This window comes from Opisthocomus hoazin, chromosome 7 (genome assembly GCF_030867145.1).
Source record: "Opisthocomus hoazin isolate bOpiHoa1 chromosome 7, bOpiHoa1.hap1, whole genome shotgun sequence".
In the NCBI taxonomy this organism is placed as follows: domain Eukaryota; kingdom Metazoa; phylum Chordata; class Aves; order Opisthocomiformes; family Opisthocomidae; genus Opisthocomus; species Opisthocomus hoazin.
The window spans coordinates 18,305,207-18,324,600 of record NC_134420.1 but is presented as its reverse complement, the minus strand read 5'-3'; the positions used below and the strand labels follow the sequence as shown (position 1 = coordinate 18,324,600).

General features: G+C 53.3%; 2 protein-coding genes across 2 annotated transcripts in view; both read right to left on the bottom strand.

The window, feature by feature from the left end:
* Positions 1-1,620, bottom strand: part of LSP1 (lymphocyte specific protein 1) — a 50,275-nt gene extending 48,655 nt beyond the window's left edge. Inside the window, exon 1 of the mRNA XM_009935300.2 lies at positions 1,468-1,620. Within this exon, the coding sequence (XP_009933602.1) occupies positions 1,468-1,547 (80 nt within the window). The 5' untranslated portion in view covers positions 1,548-1,620. The remainder of the gene's footprint in view (positions 1-1,467) is intronic.
* Positions 1,621-2,372: 752 nt separating this feature from the next.
* Positions 2,373-4,220, bottom strand: TNNI2 (troponin I2, fast skeletal type). Its single transcript, XM_009935301.2, has 5 exons — positions 4,177-4,220; positions 3,759-3,887; positions 3,252-3,341; positions 2,941-3,117; positions 2,373-2,654 (listed from the first exon to the last, which is right to left on the bottom strand). Exons 2-5 carry the CDS (start codon positions 3,879-3,881, stop codon positions 2,556-2,558), a joined length of 489 nt encoding a protein of 162 aa, XP_009933603.2. The 5' UTR covers positions 3,882-3,887; positions 4,177-4,220; the 3' UTR covers positions 2,373-2,555.
* Between the last annotated feature and the right edge of the window lie 15,174 nt (positions 4,221-19,394).

Sequence of the window (19,394 nt, the reverse complement as noted above, 5' to 3'; positions counted from 1 at the left end):
ATTACACAAGCGGAGCGGGAAAGTAGTTCTCCATATTTTAGAAACAAAAAGGAAGTTATTTTTGCTTGATAATTTTGTGATCATATTTCATTAAAATTCAGAAACACAGCTAGGGAGGAAGGGATGTGCCACCTGCCATCAGTATTCACATACATGCTTTTTAAAAATGTTTCTAAAGGCTGTAAGAGCTTAGTGCGACAGAACAGAACACACACCACCACCGCCCCCAACAGCCTCTTACTTAGCTGAAACTCCAGTTGGAAACAGGGAAGGGAACAAGCTGACCCTGCCCCAGCAGCAGCCCCCCACTGCCTGGCTCTGCCTGCACCCACTGCAGCAAGAGGGGAGCAGGAAGGCTCAGTTGCCTCGGGCTGCCCCAACATCTGCTCCTTGGTCCTGCAAGGCGAGCCAAGCCTGCAGCCAGGCTGGAGCAATGCTGGGAATTAAATTGACCATGCTGAGAAACCCCTCCATTCCCCCAGCAGCCAAGACTTCCCTTTGGTTTCAGCAGGGAGTCACACACACAGAGCCTTCCAGCACCTTTTGAAGCTTCCAGTCAAGTCTTCAGCCAAGGCTAATTGCTGTCAGGTGTCAGCCAAAACGCTTACTGCAACCATTACTGACAGGAGATGACACACCTTTCTCCTCTCATTGTCACTCAAGGCTGTGGTTTCCTATCGACATTAGCGGTGCTGGCTTTCAGAAGCCTTGGGGAGAAATGCTAATGCAAGCTTTGAAGATGGAGGCAAAAATCAGGCAATCCCCCGAGCTCCCTGGATGCTCAGCCTGTATCCAGTCCAAATCTGAGTACTTCTGGGTGAGACACCTCGGCCGAGCAGAGGTCTGCCTTCACCACATGCGGTCTCTGCTGCTGGTCTGTCTGCTTTTAACCCCCACGGAAAGCTGTCCGCGTTGGAGCAAACAGACCCCACATTTTACAGTCTCTGCTGATACAGCAACAAAGCAGAGCAGAGGCACGGGGAGATGTATACCCTTACCAAAGACAGCAACTAGCCTGAAACACTGCCAGGTTAATTCAGTTAGAGACAGGACACAAAAAGCAATCAGATGTGCCCAGCGATTGCTGCGAGGAGAGGAGGCAGCTGATCTACACCCACTGGTCTTAAAGCTGGGGCTGAGTTCAGCTGCAGAGCAGGTCCATGTTGCCAGACCCCTCGCTGAGCTTGCCTGCTGCTGGAGCTGCGGCTCCCCACTCGATCAACGCCTCCTCCCAAGGGCTTTGAAGTTCAAAGATGATGAGACCTTTAGGAAGTCTAAGGCTCTCGCCACCTGGAGGAGCTTGTCAAAAGTCTGCCGGAGCACCTGACCCGTTACAGCCACATGGGTCGTCATCATTTTGGCCGTGCATCCTCCTTTCCCACCATCACCCTCCCACTTTCCCAGCCTCCCATTTTCCCGGGACTGGAAGGCAGCCGTGGTGTTGGGTACCAGGTCCCCAGGCCTCACCTCTCGCTCTCCCTGGGGCATGCATCTCCCACTTGATCCACACCTTCCGCACCCTCCTGGCACCCCTCTGAGTCTGACATCTTCTCCCCTAGCCGGCGCGGCAGCCCTGCAGACAACTCTGACACAAGGGTGCTGCCGCCGCTTCGCTTTTCCTGTGCTCGGCAGAAGTGAGCTGTGCCGGAAACTTCTCGGGCTGCGGGTTTGGGGGGATGGGAGACCAGCAAAGGGAAGGCAAATTTGGGGGTTTTTTTTTGTTTGTTTTTTTTAACTGTTGGGACCATTTTGAGGTTTTGCCTCTGCCAGCAGCTCAAAATCAGGAAGTGCTGGGCTAACCCAAAGCAGCGGGCACGGACATCCGCACCATGGCGGGGTAGAGGGGTGACCCACCACTCCCCGAGCTGCCCATGCTGCTTTGGGGACAGCCAGCATCTCCAAACCACAGCACCCTACAGCGCACCGAGTACCAGGGTGCTGCCGCAGGAGCTGCCAGCGTTGACCTGCCTTCGCACCTCTCAAAGCCCACTGGAGACGAAGGGTCTGCTTCTGCCCTGCGGCTGTCACCCGCCACCTCCCTTCCCAGCCCTTCTCCTTCCCCATGGCTTCCTGCAGTTGCCACCATGGCTGGAGGTTCTGCAACACCTCCTGGGGCTTGGACTCTTCTCTCTTCGTCTCTTCAGCACTGGTGAAGAACATGGCCAGGAGCTGGCGGTGCAGCCTGGCAGGAGGACGCCAGCACAGCATGGTGGCATGGCCTCGCCCTTTTCCTCCCCACAACAAGGGAGATGAGCATCCCCAGCTTTAGAGAGGGACCAAAAGCAGACAGGTCCCCATCCCAATCCCTATAGCATGGCCCCTGCCAAAACCTCCCCATCCCCACCGGGACCCTGCTGGGACCATGGCATGGGTTAGGGTCCGGCCCCCCAGGCAGGTGACACCCGCCTTTCCCGCCAAAGCTTTATTTACACCGCTGCTGCCAGGACACAGCTCTTCGCAAAACCACACAGAAACGGCACCCAGTCAGTGCCACTGAGCCCGGGGGGATGGCGGGGACAGGAGGGGACAGAAGACGGGCTTGGAGAGATGGGCACTTAGGACTCGCCAGCCTCGAACATCTTCTTTCTGCCCTCCATGCCAGACTTCTCCTCTATGTTCTTCCTCCAGTCGCCGACATCACGGAGGTCCTTCTCCTGGGGGAGGGATGGGCATGTGGGTGTGAGCGGTGCCCCCCTGGGGTGAGAACCCGCCTGAGCAGGGCCCTTCACCCGTCCACCCATGGAAAACCCTGTATCGGCTAAAGGAACACAGTTCCACCAGTGCCGTACATCTTTTTGGTCTCCACCCTCCTTTTTCAACATCATGGGTGCCAGAGGAGGAAATACTGAGCAGCAAGAACACCATTACGGACAAAGGCTCACCCTCAACCCTGTCTATGACACAACTCCTGTATGGGCACAGGGGAGAGGGAAGGGGTACCTTCTCAGTGTCCTCCTTCTTGACTTGCTTCAAGTTGGCTCGGAGGTCCATGCAGACCTTGTGCTTGGAGCCCAGCAGGGCCCGCAGCATTGCATCGGCAGACATGCGCACCCTGCGCAGGGGTGGCCTCTTGAACTTGCCCCGCAGGTCAAAGAGCTTCTGGTTCAAGTCTTCCAGCTGCGCGGGGACAAAATGAGGGGGAGCAGAGAGAGAGTGGAGCGTGGGTTTCATGAGACGAACCCAAGTGCTGCAGGGAGGCACAAAGGATGGGCTAGAGACTCCCCTGAAGGATGGCTCTGGGGAGAACTCACCTCCTTGTTAGTCTTCTGTAGCTTCACCTCTGTGTCATACCTCTCCTCATCCACTGACTCTATCTTAGCATGCAGCTTTTTGCACAGCTCCTGGGAGGAAAAGCAGAGAGAGATGTTGACTGCTAGGACGCATGCACGTGATTGCTCTCTCCTGGCTACTCTGGCTCTGAAAGACCTCAGTCCAGAAGACCAGATGGGGTCAAGACCAGATGGCAAAGCGTGGCTTGCAGGCCAGCTCCTGGTCTCCACGCTACCAGCTTCACGCTAATGCTGCCTCAACATGTCATTAGAAACGCAGCTTTCCTGCCAGCCAGACACCTTTTTTTATTTTTTTTTGCAGAGAGACCCCAGCTGCCTCTCAAGCCATTTCTCCATCCAGCGAGCTCCAGGGCACCCACAGGTGAGAAGGGGGTCAAGATGGGAAGGCCAGTCTAGATCCACCAGGCTGACTGATGCAGCCAAATGCTTTCTGCTCTGGCACAGTGAAAGGGTTAAAGAAGTCTTTACCTGAAGTTCCTGCATGGATCCTGGGAGCGACAGAGGAGGGCAATGCTCTGACAGGTAGTTTTGCTTTTCCGCTTCTTTAGCAGCTGCTTCTCTTTCTATTTCAGTGGCAGCAAGCTGGAGCATAGCACTCTGGAAGGCAGCAGGAGGATGGTCAGCATGGGGTGGAGGCAAATAAGGAGGATGGGTAAGATCAGCGAGGGAGGGCCCTGATGGAGAGGCAGCTTGGGGAGCTTGCCACCAGCATCTCAAAGCAAGGGATACTGGTGGGGACCCAGTAAGGAGTGGAGAAGGGTGTTGGGGACCCCACATTATGCATTGTGGCCTCTTCCAGAAGGGAGAGTGACAAGAGCTGGCTGGCTCGGGACGGGAGACGGAATGGTTGGGACACACCTTGCCCAGTCCCAGTAGTGCCACATACCTTCAGGTGCTGCCGACGGGCAGTGGCTGCCCTCCTTTTTTTCTGCAAGCAGGAGGAATGAGAGAAAAGCAGGTTATTGGGTGCCCATTGCCCTTTCCGTTCCCCTCCCCATGCAACTCTACAGTCTGCTGAGGACCTGCAGCCCTGCCAGGGAGCTGGCTGCAGCTGGGGTGGACGGCTTGACACACAGTTGGTCCCCAAACCAGTGGCATTCAAAGAAGACGCTCCCTGCTGAATCCACCTTTGCAAACCTCAGGTAGCTAAAACCTACAAAGTGCCTCAGGAGAAGATAATGAGGGTGACGAACTTGAAAATGTGTATCTAAAATATAACTTCAAACTTGGCTTCTTGGGACTTTTAGCCTGTTCTCTAATTTCCTCTTCACTCAGACGTGTGTTTTGCTTTGCACTCAAGCTAACGGCCCTGATGCCCCTCGGCACTCAAGAGCTCTGGGATGTCTTTCAGAGCGGTCCATGGCACACTCGGTGAGGACAGCCAGGCAGGTGAAAATGTGAAGGCGGTGTCATTTCTGGGAGCCAGAAAGACACAGTGCAGGTGATGCTGAAGGGCGTTCATCATGTCTGGAGGACAGACATGACTACAGGTTCTGCAGGCCTGGAGGCTGCTCTGGCCAGGAGAAGTGGAGGGCCACAAGGCTGCGGCTGCAAGATGCAAGCCAGCTCTCTCTTCCTTGGGATGCCAGGTAAGAAATAATTTGGGAAGCCAGGAAGGCCAAGCCTGCCCTTCGGTACCCGTGATGTGCTGGAACAGCAGCAACAGGTCTCCTATTTATAAAAGAAGCCACAACTCTGATGTCTGCTGCATTGCAGCTGTTTCCTCAGCATTTTGCCCAGAAGACCGAGCAAGGCTGAGTGTGGCTGGGACAGGGGAAAAGCACCCTGACATCTGATATGCCGTGGTGGGGGAGTCGAAAGCAGCATTTGGGTGTGAGTTTGTGCTGCACAGAGGAGGAAGTGGGTAAGTATCCTCAGAGCGAAATGTAACAAAATCTGACATACTTTGCATATGCAAATGGTGCTAAGGCCCTCCTGACAGGGCTAGAGGGCTCTGCAGAGAAAAAGCATTCAGCTTAGAGATGCAGTGCACCATTAACTGGCAGGATTTTGCTCAAATGAATACTGTAATGGGCCACGACAGAGCAGATCCCTTGCGCACTGCTAGCCCAGAGCTTATTCTCTGTCTGAAAACTGGTACCTTTGCAAAGAGTGCCCTCCCAGCCTTTTCTGGGGGCACTGGGTTTGATGGGGAACAAAAGCACCTGTTGGATATCAGGACCATATTGTGGAGTTTCTATGTGTCGCAGAAATCCTCTCTTCTCTCGGTGAGGACAAGCTTGAGCTTGTGGTGTTTCGGGTGTACGGGGAGGTGCCAAGCAGAGGTGAAGGGTGGAGCAACTTGCTAAGAGGAGATACGGAGTGACAAAGCCGTGCACAACCCTCCCACACCTTCCCCTGCATTTCCCCAGCCACCCCCAGGCTTTGAGCCCAGCCCTGCTCCGGCTCTGCCAAAAGCCAGGGAGAACTTGCTAAGGATGCAGCCTGCACCCTGCTCATGCTCCCCTGGATCCAGGTCTCCCTGGGTCGCCTTGGAGAAGCAGTTTGGCAGTGCTCAGTGGGCTAGGTTTGGGGAAGGACAAGAGGCGGTTAGGCCAAGGGCTGGGTGGTGGATGGGTGATGGAGGAGAGGTGGATCTGGACCACCGCCTTCCCAGCACCAACTCGTGGCCGGCTGGGGAAGCAGGAAAGGGGGGAAAAAAGCATCTAACTCCAAGACAAGAGGCACCAAAGACCTTCAGAAGGGATTTTTCTTCTCCTTTCCATCTTTACCAGAAGTAGTCAGCAAGAAAGCTTTGCCGTGAACCATTCTTTCCTCCCCACACCCAGCAGCTGTTTTTCCAAAGGAGGAATAGTAAAGCCAGGATGGATGCCATAAGCATCGCTAAAGAAAAAAACCCAGCAAGACACACTTACCTCATCACTGTTCAGGAAGACCAGATGGACAAGGAAGGGAAGGAAGAGAAAGGGGAAAGGGGAGAAAAAGGCAGTTAGCATCCTAATTGGACACAAGCAGAGGAATCTTAACAAGCATAAAAAGCTGGCTACTGAACCAAAGTTTTTAAATGCCAAAAATATATTAGAGGCAGAAAAATGGGAACTTACTCAGACATCGTGCTTTAGGTGGTTGTGAGCCTGCAATGAAAACCAAGAAAGAAGGTTCACAATTATTCCTGTTGGTGGTGACATTTTTAGGTTTAAAAACAGAACAAGATTCCTCTAGAAAACAAAGAAAGAGGAACAGGTTTGCTCTTATTTCCCAACTTCTCAAAATTTTCTTCGTATAGGGAACTAGGCTGCAGTTTGTGGATGAGAGCCAACCACGTGCCTACTCACAGCCTCACAGACCTCAGCATCCGGGGACTTCTGGACCAGACCAAATGGTGCTGGGCCAGAAAAAGAGAGATTTGTGACAGTAGTTACTGCCGGTATGTGTCTTGCTTGACCCCCAGAAAACCATTCTATGCAATGAAGGAAGAAGAGGAAAAAGCTATTTTCAGTTTACTGCTTTGCTTTGCCGTGCAGTCTTGACCTACTTCATGAGCAAGTAATACCCCAAAGCCTGCAGAGGGTCGGCAGCGACCCCGGGTGACAAGAAAGGACTTCAGAGGATGATGCTGCCAGTATTTGTATCCATTGCATGGGGCAGGGGAGCCCGTTGTGGCAACCTCAGCACAGATGGCAAAGAATGGGATTGAAAGTTGTTGTTGAATTGGTAAGGGCACAAAGAGTTTCCCCAGACAATTCCTTGCATTTCCCGTACGTGCACATTTTACAGGTACAACGCAGCATATTAGGGAAGAAGTGGATGAGCACCTTTGCTTTGCTTCAAATTATTTCCCTGTAAATAGAATTTTACTTTTCTAGCAGAGCAGTATCTCCTGCTTGTATCTCCTAATGGAAGGACTCGGGAGTCTCAGCTGAGCCCAAACCAAGCTACTCCTTTGCAGAGCAGGCAAGTCCCCGAAGCACAGCCATCTGCAGACCTGGGAGGTTCTGTTGGGAGGTGAAGTGTTAACGGGGGCTCATGCCCGAGGGAGGAGGCACAGCTTGCAGGGCCAAGGAAACTTTATCCTGGAAAATGTGCAGGCCCATCACATTACTTCAGGGAGGAGGGGGGAAAAGTGCTTCTAAAAATGGTCAGGGAGCTGCAGAAGGAGCTGCAGCTGTCTCCTCGGACGGACGGCAGCCTTTCCCCGGTGCCAGCCCCCGTGACTCAGGGAGGTCGGGGCGATGCAAAGCAAAAGCCACCGCAGGTGGCTGGGCTACAGCTGAGGGATGGGGCGGCCGAGGAATGCCAGCTATTTTTACTTACATCCCTGCCCCGCGTGCGCATGCACCCACTTCAGCGGCAGCGATGCTGTGAGCGCTGGGGAAGTGAGGGGACAACGCCAGGCTGGGGCTCGCTGCCTGTAACGTGGGCTTTAAATCACCTGTTCTGGGGGGGACACAGTAAATTTGGATGTCGGTCCCTGTCCAAATGTGTTTTTGGAGAGAAAGCCCCTGCAAGGACCAGGCTGAGGGCTGGAGGAAGGGGTCTAAGTAGGGAGCATTGCCAAGTTACTGCAAGCAAGGGTCCCACATCCCATGGCCCTGGGGAGGTCAGCGTTAGGGACCCTGCAGCTCTGCTTGCCCTCGCGACTGAAGCAGAGAGCAGAACCAGCCAAGGGAGGGGAAGGCACGAAACCAAAGAGCAAGAAGGTCACTGCAAGAGACAGAGGGAGACTTTCCGACACACAGACCCTCTCCAACAGGCAAAGGATGGAGAAGGTTTTATTAGCACCCCTGTTTCTCCCAGCAAGTCACCCCCACCTGGCATTTGTCACCCTAGAACTCAGGTGAGTGCATCTGCTCCCCCCTCACCCCCTAAGAGCAAGCTGGGTCATTAAGGGACATGCAAAATGGCTCACCCAAGTCTGGAGGAGAAAATCAGAGAGTCCCGCTGGCCGGACAGGACGGACTGGCGAGCCGCAGGCAGCTGGCTGAGTAAGGAGGTATAAAAGGGCTTCTCGGGTGGCTCAGCAGAAAATCCACCTTCTCTTTAAGGGCATGGAGACCTTCTCAGACCAATGATGTGCAAGAGTCCCTTGTGCACCTCCCTTGGCTGGGGCAGGCCAGGCAGGCAGCCCCAGAGGAGAGGGCAGCACCAGGACAGAGGAGTGGGGAGGGGGAGGACAACTTCCACCCGTCGGGTGGGCAAGCGGAGCCACCCCGGGGGAGCCGGGGAGGTGCTTTTCCTCGGGAGTGCTGAGGAGGGAGCCTTCCACCCCTCTTCCTCCCGCCAAACAGCCACACTAGATAGGGCTTCAAGGTTGGGGGGAGCCTGGGCTCCCTGCGCGCAGCCATCCATCTGCAAGGCCTCTAATAAAATTTCCCCTTGGAGACACAGAGAGGCTTATCCACAGACAAGGGCATGGCTCCGTTCACCTCCAAGGGCTTGGGAGCAGCTCTGCCCTTCAGGAATGAAGAGGGCAAAGAGACTGCACCCCGGAATCCACCACTGACAGCATGTGCAAGACCAATCCCTGAGCGAGCCATCCACCACTAGCACACTCTTTTAACCTCGCTTACCACATGAGAAACATTTGTAGCTCCTCCCCATGTGAAATATTTCAACACAACTAAGGTTTTTTAAAAAACAAACCTGTGGAGCCGCTGCGGGCAGCCCCAAGGCTCACTGCAGCGTCGGGGCTGGGAAGAGGCAGCAGAACATGGGGGAGCAGCCCCATGATACCAGAAAGAAAGGCAATTCCCCACCCCCACCCCCCCGTGGGATGCCCCAGACCCGTATGTCCGTGGGTGCAAAGAAGAGGCAGGTGGAAATGTAGCTGGAAATATTCACCAGCCCCGGTCACACCACATGTAGTGCGTGTGTGTAGGGGATCCCATGGAGATAGGAGCCCAAACAGCTCCTGCCCTCCTCCCCCAGCCCACGCGCTCCCTCCCCTTTCGGCCAGGGTTTGGTAGGCTGATTCAGACATGGCTCTGACAATATTTTCCAGGCGCCTCTCGGAGGTTATATAGAGAGCGGCAAATCCACTGCTGCAGGCTTCCTGTTTCACCACCTTCAGCATCGTGCAAGAAATGCTGCAGCTGCCAGTGAAGGAAGAGCAAGTGCTTGAGACGGGGCTGCTGTCTTGCAGGGGTTTGCCCCTGTATCAGGGAGGAGGGAGAAACACCTCATTTGGGCAAGGCGCGGTCCGCTCAGGATTTGTCCTCCTGAAACGTCAAGAGGTGGTTTGGGTAGTGAACATCTTGGTGTCAATGTACTGGCCTGTAGATCTGAGCTACCCCCTTGCAAATCCACCATGAGACTCCTGGAAATGAACAGCAAAGGTGCAGTTCAGCAGAGGTTTTGGCTGGTTTTGCCCTCATCTGAGCTCCCATGCAACAGCTGTAGTCAGCACCTAGTGAAGGAGCCGGGCTTGGGAAGAGCTGTAATGAGGATCAGCGCGATCCAGCCCTCCTCCCCACCCACCTCCTGCATATCCATGTCCCCTGGACGGTGAGCTGTAATGGACACAGGGGTCTTCAGCTCCAGTCAGAACTAGAAAACAGAGAGGTTAAACTCCAGCAGCTTTTGTCTCTCAAGAGCATCCCTGGCTGTACCTCATTGGTAGAGGCATCACTGCACCCAGCACCCATCTTCCATTTGGACTTCAGCAAAAAGCAGCCAGTTTGGCAGGAGGAATGGCTGCTTGTCCCAGCTAAAGCCAGTTTCTCAGAAAACAAAAAAAAAAGAGACCAAAGCAAGCACATTTGTAGACAGTGGCCACCCTCAACAGCCAACAGCTGAACTCACCTGTTCAGGAACAGCTTAGCTGCTTCACTTCTCCTCAGTGCCAACTCCATAAGCCCTGTTTGACTCTAGAGTTAAACCGACTCTTTATTTTTCCTTTCAAAGTCTCTACAGCCATTTTCTCTAGTTCCCTATGCAGCTACGCACATTCCGGCCACTGCTGGCCCACAGGTCCTCCAGAGAGCAGCCTCAGCTCTTGGTGGAGGGACCAAAACTGGGGGAATCACGCATTCAAAAATCCCCCAGGCCCAAGGAGTTTCCTTCAGCCCTGTGAAATGAAGGCTTTCTGAGTCTCCTGGAGTCCAGGCATGCAGCACAGCAAAAGTGCTCTGAGTTCAAGGTTTTAGTTATGACCTTGTGACAGGGAAGCATTGGCCTGAAATGGCTGAATAAAGAAGTTCAAAGAAAGAAATCCCATGAGCAAAATTTTGGCTAACAGATGTGTTTGTAGGATACAGAAGGAGTGGATGGTGAGGTGTGGCGATAGTTCAAGCCTCCAAGCCTGCATAAGGCTTTGCCTGGAGCTGTCTTGCATAGAGGTTAAGCTGTAGGGCAACTCTGCCAGAAAAAGAAAGAGGCCTCAGACCTAGAATGTCATGAGGAAGAAACCCAGCGAGAACCAGGAAGAACAGAAAACAAAACCATCCCAAAATAAGGAGCTACTGTTAACATGAAGACAGAGGTTTCCAAAGGAAGTAGTGTAAGAGTCTGAGTGATGAATGAACAAGTTCCTTGCAGAAAAACTCAAGGAAGACATAAGGAAGCTCCACACAAGCCCTTCAGAGAGGTGCTCTGTGAATACGAAGTACGAGTGAGGGTATTGTACAGGAGCTGGGAACGGGTGCGCTGTTCACACTTGGGCACCTTTCCTGTGGAACAGATCACCTTGTTCCCTTCCCTCGTTCCCCTCCACTTGTGCCAGAGGAATGCGCCATGGGTATGGCCCGCTACTCCCAGAGAACTTTCACCATCCTATGAGGCCAGACAAAGGGAAGACCTGGCACATACTGGACGTTCTGCCCTGTGCTTTAGACAGACTCAGGTGTGGCATTTCTGGGCCAGGCTCCTCCAGGGAACCACGTGTTGGAAGGACTAGGGTGACGGATCCGTGCACGCTGTCCCTCATGGCCATCTCCTACACCCTTACACCTTGCCTCCTCTTCAACATCCTACAAGCATCAAGTGGACAGGCACTACAGAGTGACATGACACCAGAGGACACTATGCCTTATTTCCAAGGATGACACTGTTAGCAAAAAAATGAGCCTTCTGCTCAGATGCAGTTGTACTCATGGTAAAAGCTCAGGCAGGTCAACTGAGCCAACCAGTGTCTGACTGCTCTTTGCCTTCCCAAAATCACATCATACCAAAGAAAAGCACACAGCTCCCACCCTGCCCGGGACGTGCCCTCTCCTTCCAGTGTATCCCTAAAAGACTTCCCCATGCTCTACTTCTGCTGACATCAGCCTCTAGGAACTGCTACAAAGCAAGGCCATTGCCTTTGCGTCTTGTGCCAGTGCTGTCCTACATATGCCACAGCTACAGTCACCACATTCACCCATGAGATGGACTTAAGGCTTTTGGCGTTTCCTCTTCAGGGCTGCTGCCAAACAACACAGCTGCGCTGCTCATTTAGCTCCATGCCATCTTCCTTGACAGGGAGTGCTTCAGCCACATGATGTTGATGCCCCCAGGCTGCAGGGACATCTCCAAACCCACCAGCAGGTCCTGATGACACTGCTGGATGTTCAGTGGGTACCGCACCCTCATGAACTCATAGGCTGCCAGCAGCCTCATGCTGTGCTTGACCATCAGGTACTGAATGATGCAAGTAGGACCTAGAGAGTGACCATCCCTGCAGTGGACAAGGACATGCTTCCCTTTCTCCTGTGAGGCTTCGATGCACTCGTTGATAACCCGGAAGCAGGGCTGCCCCATGTTGTGATGATCCCCAAGGAGCAGAGCCTGGAAGTCGACCCTGAGGCATGACCAGCTGTGCCTGAACCCTCCGCATTGGGAGGTGCAGGGGATGACACTCAGGCTGCTGTCACTGGGCAGGCTGCTCATGTTGATGATGCTGTCAAAGCTGTTTGTGCACAGTGCCCGCCCACTGTAGGCAGCGTTGAGGTTCCCCAGGTAGATGCAGTCGGTTATCCAAGTGATGATGGGTCCTGTGAAGGGGGAACATGCAGGCTCCTCTGGTTTTGGACCGGTGGGCTCCTCAGGGTGTGGGTTTTTCTCCCAGCTCACCCTGAGGGATTTCCTGGAGCTGCCATGGGGCAGGGGGCTGGAATTGGGCTTGGAGCCCCATGATGGTGGTGAGAAGAGGGAGAAGCAGCTGGAGAGCTTGGCTTTGGAAGAGGAGTTCACTTGACAAGGACCAGGGGTGGGACTGGATCCGTGGGCGCAAGAAAGGGATGCCTGCCCGTGCTGCAGGCTGCGTCTCCACTCTCAGCCTCTTCCATCTGCAAAAAAAGGAAAGGACCGGTGAGACCATGGAAACTCGGCACTCCAGCTGCGTTAGCAAGGAGACACAAGCTGGCAGCTGGCTTTGCCCATGGCAGCACTTGGAGACGTTAGAGTCCCTGAAGACCTTGCACATCACCAGCCCAAATACCCAGCCATCCTGTTCCCCAGAGACAGGCACAAACACACCGTAAAGACTCACCTGGACCTACAGACCATTCCACCCGTTCTGGGCTGCTGGGTTGCTGGAGTGGCCACCCCCTCCTTATAACGGCACTAAGCAGAGCGACCAGTGTGTCCTGCTGGGCTGCAGGGCTACGACACCACATCCCCACTCTCCTCTTCGTGCACTTCACTTTTACTCATCACCAAGTTTGGACAAGAGCCTGTAGGAACAGAACAACTCTATACAGACATGTACAAGTCTCACACACAGGTGCTTTTGATATAAACACTGGCCTTGAAGAGAAACAGGACATTTTAATGATCTCTTCCACTGCAGAGGGACACTCTTCAGTGTGGGCTGCTAGAGGTGTTTTCAACTCATGGCAAGCTGGAGCCTGGAGGAAGGACAGCATTTCAAACTGAAAACACAGGGGTGAAGGGTAGCTGCAGGGGGAGGGCAAATATCAGAAAACCCCTCTGGATGAAGCCCCTTCTGACCCCAGTGGCACCCGGGGGCTTCAGTCTCCAGCGATGGAGAGGCTGTGTTCATAGCCAGGGTTAGGATTGCTCGGTTACTCCTGGACAGTATTACTGCAGTGACCTGACACCTGAGCACAATCCTCCGCCTGTCTGTGTGTCCTCAAACCCTGCTAAAGACCAGGACATGATCCAGAACGTGCCTGGAGAACAGGTTGAGACCTCTGTGTGCTCACATGAGTACAGTTGCAATGTGTCTCCCCTCTCAAAAGGTCTCTTATGCAATCTGTGCCAAAACGATGCAGCAGTGAGAACATAGTGTTAGGGAAAAAGAAAACAAAACAAAAAAAGAAAGAAAAGAGCAATAAAGCACGAAATTCTCCTTTCCCCAAGGTCCGCAACTGCCCTACTAACCAGTGGCCATGTAGGGAATGATTCTCCAGAAATTATCCATTTCAAGCTCACTGGCTTTTTGCAAGACCCCAGAAGCCACATTTTATAAAAAAGCTGGCAGACTCTCAGCAGCCTCACCTATCTGCACAACACAGAGACGGTGACAAGGGAGAAGACAGCTGCAAGGAGATGGGCCTCTGGAATGTCTTCTGTAGGTCCTTCATAATCAGGCCTGGGAAAGGAGGGGATGAGCTCAGACTAGGAGAGGGCTGAACCAGGAAAACTCAATGCCCAGCCCCACCAAGCATCTTTCAGCCACATCCCCCATGCTGCTTCTTACTTCAGGGCGTATCTGAGACAAGAATTTTTCCCTATGGAGACAGATCTGAGTTTAGCACATACCCAAAAGTCAGGAGTGGTGTGGGATGAGTGCAACCAAAGCAGAGAGACCTTCAGAGGAGTCAGCTTCTAGCCTTTGCAGATGTGAATATGCCCTTTGTCACATTCAGAGTAAAATTTCCCACCAGCTTTTCATAGTACCAAGGCGAAGTGTTTTAACTGGGTTGTCTTAAGTGATGCCCTTCATGCCAAAATTGAGGCTCCTGTACCAAAACTGCTCTGACTTTTATGTAAGTTAAGAGGAAAATGGTCTCCATCCAGGGCAAACCCAGATGCCAATTGGGCAGAAGCCTTCACCTGAGCCAGCCGCCTTCTTCACAGGCGATGGGGAGAAATGGCTTTTCCAAGGGTGCAATTTTTCTCGTCCTAAACGAACGATGAATGATTCACAACGTGAAGTGCCCGTTTCCCACAGAGAGCTTGTTGCCTGCAGATAACTGGCTCTAGACAGGAACATCTGCAATGTCCATGTTTATGAGGAGGGTGATGAAACAGTCATTTGCAAACCTACCACCATCCCAGACTCTGTTCACAGGACTTAGGATACGGGTCAGGGTGTTTGCAGGTCAAGGCCTCATTTCAGATCACTTGCACTCCTGTTCCTAATTGACTTTGTGCTTGTTTCTGCTCAAATTGAATTGCAGTAAGTGCCCGCAGAGGTTTCGTCACCTCTGTGTGAAGTTAGAAAGGCCAGTTGAGAAATCCCATTTGTTGACATGTAACAAGTCATCATAGACAGGCACCCACTCACCAGCAACGCCGACCTTATTTGGGGGGCATTTTTTGCCCAGCAGCATGAAAGTGATGAAGTTCTTGTGCTGCTTCTTCCCTGCCTCCGTCCTGCCGAGACCTTAAATGTGGAGAAATAGGAGGTTTCGGTTTTTTAGGTCTGCCCATAGGATTCAAACGGAAAGAGCCATCGGGGAGCACCTCTGCACATCCATTATCAGTCCTGTTCCTCGGACTGGGCTGTTTGGGGCAGGAGGCTGCTATGCCACAAGTGAAACTCTCCTGCCTTCCTGCCCATGGCACTGAAAGATGCACAAGGATGTAAGGCAGCCCAAAAAACACCTCCGTGTCACCAGACTGAGCCAGAAGCAAAACAAGCCCAGTCTGCAGCAGGAGCAGTCCCAGATGTGAGAACCCCAGCAGCAGTCGGGGCGGGGGCAAGGGAGCAGAGTAAAGAGGGCAGAGAAAAGAGGTAGGGGCAGGGGAAAGGGGCAGGGAAAAGGGTAGGAAAAAGAGGGGTAGGGAAAAGAGTAGGGATATGGGTGGCGATAGCGCAGGGCTCCTTGCCTCTCTCTCCGAAAAACTGAAAGTCACCTCCACAGCAGACTCGGCCAGGGCAGAGGACGGAGCGATCCCCCCACAAGGCAGCAGCGCACCCCCCCACAGCCCCTCCCGCCCTCCTCTCACCCTGCTCCAGCACAGAGCCCCCCTCCCCTCCCTCCCAAGAGACCCCAGCACCCAAGCACGACCTCTTTCCTCCACCCCTTTCCCACTGGCGCCCAGTGAGGGGGGGTCTCCCGGCACCCCTTCGCAGCACACCCCCCAAGTTTCCCAGCGGCAGCCACCCCTGCTGCCCCGCATCGCACCAGACCCCTCAGCAGAGCTTCCCACCCCCCCCCCCCCACCCCCCGTCCAAGACCCCCGCTCCTTTGCCGGGACCCCCGCTCCCTCACAAGCACCGGGAACAAAAGCCACCCAGCCCCTCACTTTGCTGCTGGGTTTCAAGCCTGCAGGCATCCTGCTCTCATGTATTTTTCTTTTTTTCCTCCCTCTCTGCCACCACAAAGGATAAAAATGTGCTTTAAAAGAAAAAAGCTTCAAACCTGCCTAAGACTCTGCAAATCCAGGAGCCGGGACTTATGAAAAGAAACTGTCGCGTGGCAAAATGCATGTTTCACCATAAAATTGTTTCTGCTCAAATTCCATTGCAATAAGTGCCCGCAGGGTACTTGCTACTTATCAAATATTTATAAAACGGGCATGCTTGCTCCTTGTGAGAAAAGCTTAGATACTCTCCAGCTCTCAAAAACGGTGAGACTAGCCAAAAAATCTGCGGCTGGAGGATGGCCAGCGCATACCCAGGCTGAACGATGACAGCCTGTAATAATTTTTGTCTCATGGCAGATGACTGGCAAGAAGCACGTATAAGGCTCAGTCTTCTCCCGGTGCGGCTCTCGTGTTTGATTTCCTGAAGTGCAGGGACAAATATAAAAATCACTGAATGAGGGAATAATTTGCTTTGGGAGGGACTTCTGGAGGTCAGAAATCTTGGATCTGGATGTAAATAATTGAGATTATAAATCCTAATAGCAAACATCTCAATTTTTAGTACTTCTTGTCTCATTTAACAGCCCTCTGCCTGGCCCAAGCCCTGCTTTTTGCCTTGCCACTAACCTGCAAAACTGGCAATTAAATGCAGAGAGACTGTCCTTTGCGTGAAGCAGAAGAACAAACTACCCATCCGCTGCCCAGGCACCACAGACTGTGCAAACTGGCTTTGGACACCTCCTTTACTCCCCTTTACCCACCAGCAAAAGCCCCTTTGCCCCTGTGGTGCAGGAACAGGCAGGGGCTGGCTCCTGCTGCCTGGACACCCCCAGCATCGCTGCACGCGTGCCAGCTGGCTCTGCGGCAATGGGAATGGGCTTGCACCGCAGCATCACAGCTTTCTCTCCTGCTTGCACACACGTTCCATCTCCAGAAGAAGAAATCTTGGCTGGTGAGGTTCTAACAGGGCCACCGATCAAACGACGCAGAGATCCAGCTCGGAGCACTTGTCTGCCCTGCCCTCTAGATGCAGACGGGGGAATCCAGCACAGACACAAGCTGAGGCGGAGTTGGTTTCCGCCTCCTTTAACTTCTCTTCTTGCTGGCAGCTTCCACCGGGGAATCCTCCTGCTCTGGGCCGTCCAAGTACACGAGGAGCATCGGTTGGGCAGGAGATGCTCAGACATCTGGCCTTGGTGGATGGGGGACAACTGGCCTTGCGAAGGCCACGGGGTGGTGAAAGGAGATGTTTGCATTGAGATGGGGCCGTCCTCCTTCCCAGGAACAGGCTCACCGAGTGGCTGTGTTCACTTTGGATGAAATAAGCCACAAAACAGAGCCTACCTCCACCAGCTCTGCTTCAAACAGCTGCCAGCAGACTGAAGAAGGATGCTGTTGGAGCAGGAGAGCGCTCACAGCTTTGTTGAAAGAGCATGAGGCAGGCTGAGAAGGAAAAGCAAGGATGGAGGAAGAAAGCAGCCTTGGTGGTATATTAAAAACTGGAGCTGGGTTGAGGTCATCCCCACCCGCTCGCCTCTCCCTCTTGAGCAAACAAATCAGTTTGCTGAGTTTTACAGCAACACGGCTCAGCCCAGGCTGCCTGGAGCTCCCGGCATCCCCAGCTTCCCCCCCAAAAACACCACCAGCTCTGCTCACCCAGGGTTGTGCTGGTGGTTCAGGCTCTGAGCGGGGCCAAAGCTGGAGAGGAGAGTGCTGGGCACTGGTATTGGGGGTAACGTTTCTCAAGGAGGGGATGTCCTTGCACCTTCTTCAGCCACATCTGTTTTGGGACTAATAGGTATGTGCATTTATGCCCAGCCCCATAAATCATGCAGTGAACCTCAAGGCCATGACTTCAAAAAAGGAGGCTGGAAAAAGCACACACACACACAAATAAGAAATGCCTGTTCCAAACACCTCCAGAAGTCCTTCTGGGTCCTGCACGGCCCTAGATCACCATGCAGCATCACCAAAAATACAACCTGACGACGGATTCAGGACCCCAAACCCTGTTCAGAGATGTTCCCTTCTGCACGGCCCATTCCAACCTGATTTAAGGCTGAGACTGAAGGTTGAGACTTTAAAGCACCCCTTTACAAGTCTTTTCTCAGGTGACTGATTTCCTCCTCCTTCTCATTAGTGGCTGCCAGCAGATGCTGTTTCCCCAGCAGAAGCCACACTCCGCTCGTTACAGCCATCTTCAAACTACCCTGTCATTTCTTCCCTTGTCACAGCCACAGCGAAGCCCAGAGAGTATTTATCAAGAAGCAGATGCAGCAGCTTTTTATAGTCAAGCCCAGGTCATTGATCTCTATCACAAGTTTTCGTAATCTTCCTCAGCTTCACCGTGTTTCTTTAACTGCTGGAGGGTCGCTCTGTGGAGCTCTGGGTAATTGCAGATTAACTGCTTTTCAATATTAATGGCTCTTTATTAATGCACCAGGCTCTCTCCCCTCCAGAGCCCGGGCAATAGCTATTATTATTATACTTTCCTTTTGTCTTCTGGGCTGAAATTATATGAGCCCGAATCTTCTGTGCACTATGGCTGCTTTGTAGCAGAAGTATTTCGGAGCAAAGGCGATTCCCTCCTCCAGCCAAATATAGCGAGCTTTCTCCCGCAGATGGATCAGAGGAGCTGCTCCGGAGCCACCCCAAACTGCAGCGTACTCAGGGACGGGTAGGGACAGTGGCACCTCTCCAATGTCCTCATCCTTCTAGAAGGCGTCTTTACTTATGTAGCCCCCACCCCAAGGCCCCACAAAGCAGGGCAGGGCAGGACATGTGGCCTCAAAAACCTCCCAGATTACATGAAACCTGCCCAGAAGTGATGTGAGGGCTGCAACCCAGCCTTCATCAGGGTATTGTGATCTGATCACGGCATGAAAGCAGGAGCCTCAGCCCCCCCACCCTGGCAGCACCGCCAGGTGCCGGGATGCAAACCTTGCTGAGACAGGACAGTAGAACCACACAGGGTGGATAGAGCCAACACCGTGCTGCCTCATCTGCGTGGTCTCTGGGGACGGTCGCTGGCGAGGCCCATCCTCTGAGTCACACCTTGGGGTGCACAAGTCAGCACAGGCTGGGAACGGGCGCAGAGCAAAGCTGTGTGGACAACCGGTGGCTGATTTTGCTGCCTCATTTAGCCTCTAGCCAGGACACCGAGCATGCTTATGGCAGAGGCACTAAAGAGCTCGTCTTGTATCTCCAACACTTCCCACGCCAGCCTGTCCTTCTTCTCTCCTCTCAAGCCTCTTAGGGTGCTTCAGGATCTTGGTCTTGTTTAAAAGCCTTCACAGGACACATAAGGCCTTCCCAAGAACTCGCCTTGTGATGAGCTATTCACAACCAAAGAAACTGCCCATCCCAGGCTGCCAGCAAGCTAATCCTCTGCTTTAAAAATGTCAGTGGACTCAGTGTTTTTGCATGAGCTTGAAACTCTGTGTATTTGTCCCCCCAGCCCACGAGCGGCTGGGATGAGCTGGCTCCTGCACCCACGCCATCCCCTCTAGCATCCTCTGCTCCGTGTCCAGCCTTGCCCTGGGGCGCTGAGCTGCTCCGCTCTGGGCATTACACAGGACATGAGCTGCACCAGCAGCTAGATCATCTCTTGACCAAAATGAGCCCCCAGTCCCCACTTTGCTGACACTGAGCTGGGACCAACATGTGTAG

Coding starts and splice junctions, on each gene's coding strand:
- TNNI2 (XM_009935301.2), bottom strand. CDS start 3,881: ATGCTCCAGCTTGCTGCCACTGAAATAGAAAGAGAAGCAGCTGCTAAA. Junction 3,342..3,758: donor GATCCATGCAGGAACTTCAG/GTAAAGACTTCT, acceptor TTTTCCTCCCAG/GAGCTGTGCAAAAAGCTGCA. Junction 2,655..2,940: donor AGAAGGAGGACACTGAGAAG/GTACCCCTTCCC, acceptor TCCCTCCCCCAG/GAGAAGGACCTCCGTGATGT.